The sequence below is a fragment of the Homarus americanus genome, unplaced genomic scaffold (genome assembly GCF_018991925.1).
Source record: "Homarus americanus isolate GMGI-L3 unplaced genomic scaffold, GMGI_Hamer_2.0 scaffold19554, whole genome shotgun sequence".
Classification (NCBI taxonomy): domain Eukaryota; kingdom Metazoa; phylum Arthropoda; class Malacostraca; order Decapoda; family Nephropidae; genus Homarus; species Homarus americanus.
In genome coordinates this window covers 205,715-217,500 of record NW_024755006.1, presented here as the reverse complement: position 1 = coordinate 217,500, position 11,786 = coordinate 205,715, and the positions used below count along the sequence as shown (strand labels likewise).

Here is an 11,786-nt window from a genome sequence, read left to right as displayed (position 1 = left end):
AGGTGTGTGTAGGGGTGTAGGGGTGGGGTGGGTGGTGTGGTGGTAGGGTGGTGGGTGTAGAGGTAGGTGGGTGTGGTGGTGTAGGTGTAGGGGTGGTGGGTGTAGAGGTGTAGGTGTGGGGGTGTGGTGGTGTAGGTGTAGGGGTGGTGGGTGAGAGGTGGGTGGAGGTGTGGGGTGTGGTGGTTTAGGTGTAGGGGTGGTGGGTGAGAGGTGTGTGGGGTGTGGTGGTGTTGGAGGGGTGTAGGTGTAGTGTAGATGTGGGGTGTAGTGGTGTAGGGTGAGGTGTAGAGGTACAGTCAATGAGTCAGTGATGAAATCAGTCAGTCAGTACACACACACACACACACACACACACACACACACACACACACACACACACACACAATGGTATCGCCGCGGTAGTTACGAGGAACGGCAGGGCAGACAGAAGCAGCGCCAGATCTGCCGCTGCGTGAGGGATAATTAAGCTGCCATTAGTAGAAGGAAGGTGCGCCATGACTGCCCCGCTGAACGATAACTTATGCACACACACACACACACACACACACACACACACACACACACGGCCGCAACCAGTGATCCAATACTCACTTAATCTCACTCCACAGACAAACACTTCATTTATTACTTATATTTACTTATATTGTTTCTACTTAACGATAGATTGTAAGTAATAAAAGTAATAGGTCGGTAATGGCTGCCAGGTGAACGATACTCATCCAGTCATCGATTCGCCATTCTCTTACGGTTTACTATTTATCATCTATCTCTTCTTTATCACTTATTTGTCTACTTAACGAAAGGGAGATAAGTATTTAAGTAGGTGGGTGAGCGATAAGTGTAGCGTTAAGTAGGTGTGGGTGAGCGATAAATATGGTACTCTGCCAAAGCATGACGAGGCCTGAGGTAATCAATTAGTCGTTTACCTGTATTTAAGACTCCTACCACGCGAGGCTCACACACTTTATTCGTTCTAAGTCTCTCGTTTTACATCCTGCTACTTAACGAACTCTTAAACACTTAACGAATACTTATACACTTAATGAACACTTAGATAGTGGTAGCCGATTTAAGTGAGTATTACACACACACACACACACACACACACACACACACACACACACACACACACACACACACACACACACACACACACACACACACACAAAACAAGTACATAATCCAAAAGCATTCCTAACTATCTTGATGTCTTAATAATATTCTTAAGTAATATATAAACACCTGTTTGATGTGCACAGGTAAATTATTCACGTTAAGTAATTAGTAAGATAATTTGTATATAAAGTGTTGATTATGGTGGTTTACCTGTTTATGTTGAATAATTATGTAAGGATGATTGAGTTAGAGGATAGTAATGGTGGTGGTGGTGGTGATTATAGTAGTGGTACTGGTAGTAGTAGTAGTAGTGGTGGTTGTACTCGTAGTGGTAGTAATAGTAGTAGTTGCAGTACGTAGAAGTTGTAGTAGTAGATGTAGTATATAGTAATAGCAATAATTGTGGTAGTAATAGTTGTAGTAGTGGTAGAAGACTGTTGTTGTGGTGGTAGAGGAGGAGGCGTAGCCGCGTTATTGGAACCTCTAAAACTACTGATTTATATCCTGACGGAGGAAGGCTTTATCGTCTCATTTCATCGTCAGTATTGTTTCTTCTTCTTCTTGTTCTTCTTCTTGTTGTTGTTCTTCTTCTTGTTCTTCTTCTTCTTCTTTCTTGTTCTTCTCATTATATCCTTTCAAAATAGAGAATGAAAGAATAAAGAGAAATTAAAGATAATGTTGTATTTAGGAAACCTCCTGAGATGTGGTGTATAACCCGACCAGGTATGAGTGAACGTTTTAAAAGGTTCTTAACATAGCTTCCATCTCACCTGTTCTGTTTAGGGGAAAAAATATATGGTTTAGGGAATTTTTTTTGACGTAAATAGGGAAAAAAAGATGGTGTAGGGGAGAGACAAGCAGGTGTTAACAAATTACCCTTAATGATGTAAGGTAATGAATTCAACACCTTAATGACCCGAGTAGTTCAGACAGGTGCTCACGAGAATACCTGTCATTGATTACAGGTGTTCTTACGTAGATGATGAACACCTGTCACTTAGTACAGGTGTTCTTACATAGATGATGAACACCTGTCACTTAGTACAGGTGTTTCTACGTAGGAGATAGTGAGGTGTGTACAGTACAAGTCGCTGGTGTGACGGATGAGTGTGAACAAGAGAATATAGAATAAAGTGCTTTAAAGGAAAATGGAAAGAATAGGTAGGAGGGAAAGGCAAGGAAGGGGGGGAGGGAGAAGCAAGTAGGTAAGAAGAGCAAGTAGGAAAGGAATAGTAAGGAGAGAGGGAGAAACAAGGATAAAAGAGGTTAGGTGAAAATGAGAGAGAGAAGGAAGGAAACGGAATAGTCCAAGAAAGAAGAAACATAAGAAAATAAGGAGTCTGCAATAGGCGGTTGGCCTGTGCATGGCAGCTCCTGTCGAGAGTTACTACCACTTATCATCCATGAATCTATCTAACCTCCTTGAAACCTTCCAGAGTTCCAGCACTTACTACAAAGTTGCTAACTATCTGTTCACCACCTTATTTGTGAACCAGTTTCTTCCTATCTCCTCCTAAACCTAAACTTATCCAACTTAAATCCGTTGCTCCGAGTCTTATCCTGCTCGGATATTATAAGAACTTTATCTATATCCCCTTTATTGATTCCTTTCAAACCTTAAATACTTCTATCATATCTCCCCGCACTCTTCGTCTTTCTAGGGAATGCAAGTTTAGTTTCTTTAACCTATCCTGATATGGAAGGTTTCTAAGTCCCGGAATAATTTCGTCATTCTTCGCTGCACCGACTCTAGTGAATTTATATCAATTCTGTAATAAGGGCACCAGAACTGAACCGCATAATGGAGGTGCGGCCTGACTAGCGCAAGATATAGTTGCAATAAGACCTCTGCATTCTTATTACTTACACTTCTAGATATAAAACCCAATACTCTGTTTGCCTTATTTCGAACATTAACGCACTGTTTTCCTAGGCCGTAGGTCGGGCTTACAGAAGTACCCTAGGTCTCTTTCACAAGTCGAGATGAAGTAATGATAAAGGGTTAGATACAAAGATGGAAGAAGGGGAATGAAGAAAATAGGGAATAAACGAACCAAGAGATGTGAGAAGACGGTGACGGTCGAAGAGTAGGGAGAGGTGATGGAGTGGGAGAGAGAGGGAGGAAGGCGAGAGAGGGAGAGACACAGGTGAGTGGGTAGGTGGGGCTAACTACCATCAACCACGGGCCACCTTTGCTCTCCAGGCCAGCTAGCGAGAGAGAGAGAGAGAGAGAGAGAGAGAGAGAGAGAGAGAGAGAGAGCCCACAGCTCGTATCACCATCAAGACGTAGGTAGGAGGAAGAGCAGGAGGGGAGCAAGAAAGAAAGGAAGAGAGGAGGAGCAAAAGGAAGAGGAGGAGGAGCAAAAGGAAGAGGAGGAGGAGTAGGAAGAGGAGGTAGAAGAGAGTGAAAGGTGGTGGTGGTGATGGTGGTAACAACGGGGTCGAGAGAATCTGTATCAGTTAGGCAGATTCCATTGTTTGTCGACCGTAGGTTTCTGTCCCGGCGCACGACCTCCCCCCGGCCCCATCCTTAGGTCGTTCTAGTCCATCGCTAGTCGTAATGGTCCATCTGTGGTCGTGGTGGTCCATCTGTGGTCGTGTTGGTCCATCTCTGGTTCAACACTCCACCACAGCTCCAACACTCCACCACAGCTCCAACACTCCACCACAGCTCCAACACTCCACCACAGCTCCAACACTCCACCACAGCTCAACACTCCTCCACAGCTTCAACCTCCACCACAGCACCAACACTCCACCACAGCCCCAACACTCCCACCACAGCACCAACACTCCAACACAGCTCCAACACTCCACCACAGCACCAACACTCCAACACAGCTCTAACACTCCCACAGCTCAACCTCCGCCACAGCTCCAACCTCCAACACAGCTCCAACACTCCACCACAGCACCAACACCACCACAGCTCAACCACTCCACCACAGCTCCAACACTCCTCCACAGCTCCAACACTCCACCACAGCTCCAATACTCCAACACAGGGAGGTAGGCCACTGGAGGTCGGAATCGATAACTCATCTTTGGTTCGTTTAGATGAACTTCCTCCTCTGATTCACTTGATTCACCTGATTCACCTGACTCACTTGATTCACCTGATTCACCTGACTCACTTGATTCACCTGATTCACCTGACTCACTTGATTCACCTGATTCATCTGACTCACTTGATTCACCTGACTCACTTGATTCACCTGATTCACCTGATTCACCTGACTCACTTGACTCACCACCTTGTATTAACATATTTCAACGTGTAATTCACTCTCTGGCTTATAATATACAACACTGGTTAGGACAGGTTAGGTTAGGACAGGTTAGGTTAGGATAGGTTAGGTTAGGATAGATTAGGATTGGGACAGATTAGGTTAGGACAGGTTGAGTTGGGACAGGTTGGGTTGGGACAGGTTAGGTTAGGACAGATTAGGTTGGGACAGATTAGGTTGGGTTAGGACAGGTTGGGTTGGGACAGGTTGGGTTGGGACAGGTTGGGTTGGGACAGGTTAGATTGGGACAGATTAGGTTGGGTTGGGACAGGTTGGGTTGGGACAGGTTGGGTTGGGACAGGTTGGGTTGGGACGGATTAGGTTGGGACGGATTGGGTTGGGACAGGTTGGGTTGGGACAGGTTGGTTTGGACAGGTTGGGTTGGGACAGGTTGGGTTGGGACGGGTTAGGTTGGGACAGATTAGGGTTGGGACAGGTTGGGTTGGGACAGGTTGGGTTGGGACAGGTTGGGTTGGGACAGGTTGGGTTGGGACAGTTGGGTTGGGACGGGTTTGGTTGGGACAGGTTAGGTTGGGACAGTTAGGTTGGGACAGGTTAGGGTTAGGACGGGATAGGTTAGGACAGGTTAGGTTGGGACAGGTTGGGTTGGGACAGAGTTAGGTTGGGACAAGAGTTAGGTTGGGACAGGTTGGGTTAGGACAGGTTAGGTTGGGACAGGTTGGGTTGGGACAGGTTGGGTTGGGACAGGTTGGGTTGGGACGGGTTGGGTTGGGACAAGTTGGGTTGGGACGGGTTGGGTTAGGACAGGTTGGGTTGGGACAGGTTGGGTTGGGACGGGTTGGGTTGGGACGGTTTGGTTGGGACGGTTTGGGTTGGGACGGTTTGGGTTGGGACGGATTGGCTTAGGACAGGTTGGGTTGGGACGGGTTGGGTTGGGACGGGTTAGGTTAGGACAGGTTGGGTTGGGACGGTTAGGTTGGGACAGGGTTGGGTTGGGACGATTAGGTGAGGGACAGGTTGGGTTGGGACAGATTGGGTTGGGACGGTTTGGGTTGGGACGGGTTGGGTTGGGACAGATTGGGTTGGGACAGATTGGGTTGGGACAGGTTTAGGTTGGGACAGATTGGTTGGGACGGGTTGGTTGGGACAGGTTGGGTTGGGACGGGTTGGGTTGGGACGGGTTGGGTTGGGACGGATTGGGTTGGGACGGTTTAGGTTGGGACGGGTTGGGTTGGGACAGATTAGGTTGGGACAGATTGGGTTCGGACGGTTTGGGTTGGGACGGGTTGGGTTAGGACCAGTTGGGTTGGGACGGGTTGGGTTGGGACAGGTTGGGTTGGGACAGGTTAGGTTGGGACACGTTAGGTTGGGACGGATTGGGTTGGGACGGGTTAGGTTGGGACGGGTTGGGTTGGGACACGTTAGGTTGGGACAGGGTTAGGTTGGGACGGATTAGGTTAGGACAGGTTGGGTTGGGACGGGTTGGTTTGGGACAGATTGGGTTGGGACAAGTTGGGTTGGGACAGATTAGGTTGGGACAGGTTGGGTTGGGACAGGTTGGGTTGGGACACGTTGGGTTGGGACCGTTGGGTTGGGACAGGTTGGGTTGGGACAGATTAGGTTGGGACGTTGGGTTAGGACAGGGTTGGGTTGGGACAGGGTTGGGTTGGGACAGGTTAAGTTAGGACAGGTTGGGTTGGGACAGATTGGGTGAGACCGGGTTGGGTTGGGACAGATTGGGTTGGGACGGTTTGGGTTGGGACAGGTTGGGTTAGGACAGATTAGGTTGGGACGGTTTGGGTTGGGACGGATTAGGTTGGACGGGTTAGGTTGGGACAGGTTGGGTTGGGACGGGTTGGGTTGGGACAGGTTGGGTTGGGACAGATTAGGTTGGGACGGTTTGGGTTGGGACAGGTTGGGTTGGGACAGGGTTGGGTTGGGACGGATTGGGTTGGGACGGTTTGGGTTGGGACGGGTTGGGTTGGGACAGGTTGGGTTGGGACGGGTTGGGTTGGGACAGATTGGGTTGAGGGCAGGTTGGGTTGGGACGGGTTGGGTTGGGACACGTTGGGTTGGGACACGTTGGGTTGGGACATAGGTTGGGACAGGTTGGGTTGGGACAGGTTGGGTTGGGACACGTTGGGTTGGGACAGGTTAGGTTGGGACAGATTGGGTTAAGACAGGTTGGGTTGGGACAGGTTGGGTTGGGACAGATTGGGTTAGGACAAGTTGGGTTGGGACAGATTGGGTTGGGACAGGTTGGGTTGGGACAGGTTGGGTTGGGACACGTTGGGTTGGGACACGTTGGGTTGGGACACGTTAGGTTAGGACAGGTTGGGTTAGGACAGATTAGGTTGGGACAGGTTGAGGTTAGGACAGGTTAGGTTGGGACAGGGTTAAGTATGGACAGACAGAGACAGGTAGAGAGACAGACAGACGTTTATATATGGGTAGGAAGATAAAAACATACTAAGACAGTGACACAAATATGCAAAAAATAGTCAAGAAATTTAGAGATAGACATATAGAGATAAGAGAGATATATGAGATTAGCGATTAGAGATACGTACGAGGGTGTAAATAAAGAGAGATGTAGAGAGAAAGAGAGATCTGTAGAGAGACATAAATAGAAAAATAGAAAGAGAGAATTAGAGAGAAAGAGATATATGTAGAGACATAAATAGAAAAATAAATAAAAAGAGAGAATTAGAGAGAAAGAGAGATCTACATCACTCACCATCCACTGCCCAGAAACTGACCTTACAGTACATCTCACATTTTCTAGCGAGTCTACAGTAAATTGCCTTATCAAGACCTTATCACCTTATCACCCATGTCTGCTTACACCATACAAGTACATGTTCTCGTTATCCAAGCGGTGAACACACAGCAATGTGACTCGGGTGTATTATATTACACAACCTTGTATTAGTCTCTCAAATGGTCCATATAAGTGAGATAAGAATTCCTATTATCTGTCGGGTAAGTTAGTCACTTTAAGTCTGATCAGCTGACAAAACGTAAACATTGATCAGCTGGGAGGAGTTATACCGTGATCAGCTGGGAGAATGTAAACACAGATCAGCTGGGCGACCATAATTAGCACGTGGGGGAGGGAGAGTAGGATGTGGGTGTTGTGACTCACCTACACCACCTGGTGGGTGTTGTGACTCACCTACACCACCTGGTGGGTGTTGTGACTCACCTACACCACCTGGTGGGTGTTGTGACTCACCTACACCACCTGGTGGGTGTTGTGACTCACCTACACCACCTGGTGGGTGTTGTGACTCACCTACACCACCTGGTGGGTGTTGTGACTCACCTACACCACCTGGTGGGTGTTGTGACTCACCTACACCACCTGGTGGGTGTGACTCACCTACACCACCTGGTGGGTGTTGTGACTCACCTACACCACCTGGTGGTGTTGTGACTCACCTACACCTGGTGGGTGTTGTGACTCACCTACACTACCTGGTGGGTGTTGTGACTCACCTACACCACCTGGTGGGTGTGCTCACCTACACCACCTGGTGGGTGTTGTGACTCACCTACACCACCTGGTGGGTGTTGTGACTCACCTACACCACCTGGTGGTGTTGTGACTCACCTACACCACCTGGTGGGTGTTGGACTCCCCTACACCACCTTTCTCGCCTTTTTATAACTGCCTTGGGTGTTGTGACTCACCCACACCTGGGTGCAGACCACTCATACCACCTGGTGGGTGTTGTGACTCACTATCATTGTGTAGGCATATTACCCACACTACTCTGGGGTGTTGTGATTAATACACTACGTATGTGTTGTTATTATTATTATACATTATTGTATTGTGTAATAACATTTTTTTTAAATTATTATCATTTTTATTATTATTATTATTATTAATTTTATTATTATTATTATCACAAATATTATTATTATAGTTATTAATATTATATTATCATCTATTATTATTATTGTAGTAGTGTCATTACTGCTACGACTAATAATCTAATACACTCCAGTATGAGTGTGTACACTGCACGTTATCACCCGTCGAAAGTTGATAAAAAAAATTGATTCATGGAGAATGTCCTTCTCTTGTCGTGTGTCCCGGGAACTGTTAGCGTTTATTTCAAATATTGATTAAACCCGGGAAACACGCCTATGCTGGCGGCTGCTCTACACAACATTATATCAAACAATCTCTCCTCTGTACTTAATTGCTTATCAGTAGTGGTAATGGGATTCATAAGGACCCATAATCTGGTAGTGAAGATTTAATGTCTTCTATTTGGAATGGCGGTTTGTGTAGCAGCTCTGTCAACCACCGCTCTTGTTGCCATCCCACTTACTCTCCCATTGTCCTCTTATTCCATGTTCTAATTCTTTCTTTAAATATCTTACCTTATATATGTTATTTATTCCATCCTGGCAGTTAGGATTATATAATGATAGGTGTTAAGGGTGTTAGATGGTTGTTAGGATATGAGGAACAATAAAACAAGCGAGCATCGTATGGCAAGAGGTTGGCGGGCGAGCACACCACACCACCGCCCTCACTTAACCTATTAGCTTTTATTACACTGTCTCTTGAGGCCAATACGATACACTCTCTCCGTATACTACAAGTTTAATATGAGTTGGAGTGTATGTGACGTAACGGAGCAGCGGAGGAAACGACAACACGGATCACAAAGAGAAATAAGTGAGATGAGCGTAAGAGTCGCTTTGCTTATCCGGGACCTGGCCTTCCTCACCATCAACCCCGACATACTGAAACTCTCCCTATAACGGAATATCCAGTCGCTTTATAACAACTATTTTTACATTAAGATGAAATTATCCATATAATTGATCATATAACGAGTGGAAATGTAAATAAATAAAAGAGATATGAGCATACACATGGGCAGTATGAAGGGGTCGAGGGCTCTGATTCTGCGGAACATCAAGGGCTTTAAGGACAGTTGCCAGAATTCTTTATTGATTATTACAAACTTTATCCTTAGCAAGACATAGAAATAACAACTACGTCAACACGAGAGATGACTAACATACAGGTGTATTGTGTGGTTGACTTAGTACACAACACAAATAAAGATTAATGGCACAAATGGGTATATTGGTGTTGTGTCTGTGGTGTGTTGCGGTATTGATGTTGATCTGGGTAAGTACGTCATGAATTATAGTGTTGTGTACTGCTGGTCAACTACCCGCTGGTCAACTACCCCGCTGGTCAACTACCCACTAGTCAACTACTCCCGCTGGTCAACTACCCTGCTGGTCAACTTACCCACTGGTCAACTACCCTCTGTTGGTCAACTACCCCGTTGGTCAACTACCCCGCTGGTCAACTACCCCGTTTATCAACTACCCCGTTGGTCAACTACCCCTGTCAACTACCCCGCTGGTCAACTACCCCACTAGTCAACTACCCCTGGTCAACTACACTCGTTGGTCAACTACCCCGCTGGTCAACTACCCCACTAGTCAACTACCCGCTGTTAAACTCCAACTGGACAACTACCCGCTGGTCAACCACCGCTGGTCAACTACCCCGCTGGTCAACTACCCGCTGGTCAACTACCCACTGGTCAACTACCGCTGGTCAACCACCCCGCTGGTCAACTACCCGCTGGTCAACTACCCGCTGATCAACCACCCCACTAGTCAACTACCCGCTGGTCAACTACCCCACTAGTCAACTACCCCACTAGTCAACTACCCGCTGGTCAACTACCGCGCTGGTCAACCACCCCGCTGGTCACACTCCCACTAGTCAACTACCCGTTGGTCAATCACCTCCCGCTGGTCAACTACCCCACTAGTCAACTACCCACTGGTCAACTACCCGCTGGTCAATCTACTGATAACCACCGCCGGTCAACTACCCAACTGGACAACTACCGCTGGTCAACTACCCCGCTGGTCAACCACCCCGCTGGTCAACTACCCGCTGGTCAACTACCGCGCTGGTCAACCACCCGCTGGTCAACACACCCGCTGGTCAACTACCCGCTGGTCAACTACCCGCTGATCAACTACCCCACTAGTCAACTACCCGCTGGTCAACTACCCCACTAGTCAACTACCCCTGGTCAACTACCCTACTGGATAACTACCCCCGCCGGTCAACTACCCCGCTGGTCAACTACCCGCTGATCAACTACCCCACATAATCCACTCACTAGTCAACCACCGCTGGTCAACTACCCCACTGTTCACTACCCGCTGGTCAACTACCCTACTGGATAACTACCCCGCCGGTCAACTACCCCCGCATTCTCAACCCGCTGGTCAACTACCCCGCTGGTCAACTACCCCGTTGGTCAACTACCCCGCTGGTCAACTACCTTGGTCACTACCCATCAACCCCGCTGGTCAACTACCACCCGGTCAACTACCCACTACCATCAACTACCCACTGGTCAACTACCCGCTGGTCAACTACCCCGCTGGTCAACTACCCCGTTGGTCACACCTGCCGTCACCCGCCAACTACCCACTAGTCAACTACCCACTGGTCAACTACCCGCTGGTCAACTACCCCGCTGGTCAACTACCGCTGGTCCAACACCCCACTGGTCAACTACCCCGCTGGTCAACTACCGCTGGTCAACTACCCACTGGTCAACTACCCCGCTGGTCAACTACCAGCTGGTCAACTACCCGCTTCGTAACTACCCGCTGGTCAACTACCCGCTGGTCAACCACCGCTGGTCAACTACCCGTTGGTCAACCACGCCGTTGGCAATTACCGGCCTGGACAAATCCTCACTGGACAAATTCCTAACTGAACTCATCCCTTAACTGGATAAATTCCCCACTGGACAACTATCAACCTGGACATATCCCCACTGGACAAATCCCACTCATTGGACAAAGATAGGTTTAAGTTAGGCTAGGTTAGGTTAGGTTAGACTAGACTAGGCTAGGTTAGGTTAAGCTTAGGTTAGTTTAATATTAGAGCATAACACTCAACCACATTTACATAACACATAACAACCTAATTGACCACGTGACCACAACCTTAACAACCTCCTTAAACAACAACAGTGACCATTCCTTTAGCTACGTCTTTCTTTCTATCATTTCAACATTCATAAATTCTTGAAATTTGAAGGTAAAAATCATCCTTACACACACACACACACACACACACACACACACTGTACTCTAGCCCGACTCAGGAGGTACTAAGGTATATTCTCCTTAAACATCTATCTATCCACTTTCTATCCATCAACTTATCTATCCTTTCTATCTATTCTGGATGTAATGGATAGATTATTGTGATAGATGAGGAAGTGTTGTGTGTGTGTGTGTGTGTGTGTGTGTGTGTGTGTGTGTGTGTGTGTGTGTGTGTGTGTGTGTGTGTGTGTGTTCACGATGTTGGCAGCCCTTGATGGGCCATTCATAATGGCCCCGTCC

General features: G+C 47.6%; 1 protein-coding gene across 1 annotated transcript in view; it reads left to right on the top strand.

The window, feature by feature from the left end:
• LOC121856136 (adhesive plaque matrix protein-like) overlaps positions 1 to 11,148 on the top strand; it is an 85,185-nt gene extending 74,037 nt beyond the window's left edge. The window contains exons 2-4 of the mRNA XM_042351452.1: positions 9,607 to 10,039; positions 10,184 to 10,345; positions 10,547 to 11,148. Coding sequence (XP_042207386.1) covers positions 9,607 to 10,039; positions 10,184 to 10,345; positions 10,547 to 11,148 — 1,197 coding nt within the window. The remainder of the gene's footprint in view (positions 1 to 9,606; positions 10,040 to 10,183; positions 10,346 to 10,546) is intronic.
• Positions 11,149 to 11,786: the final 638 nt, after the last annotated feature.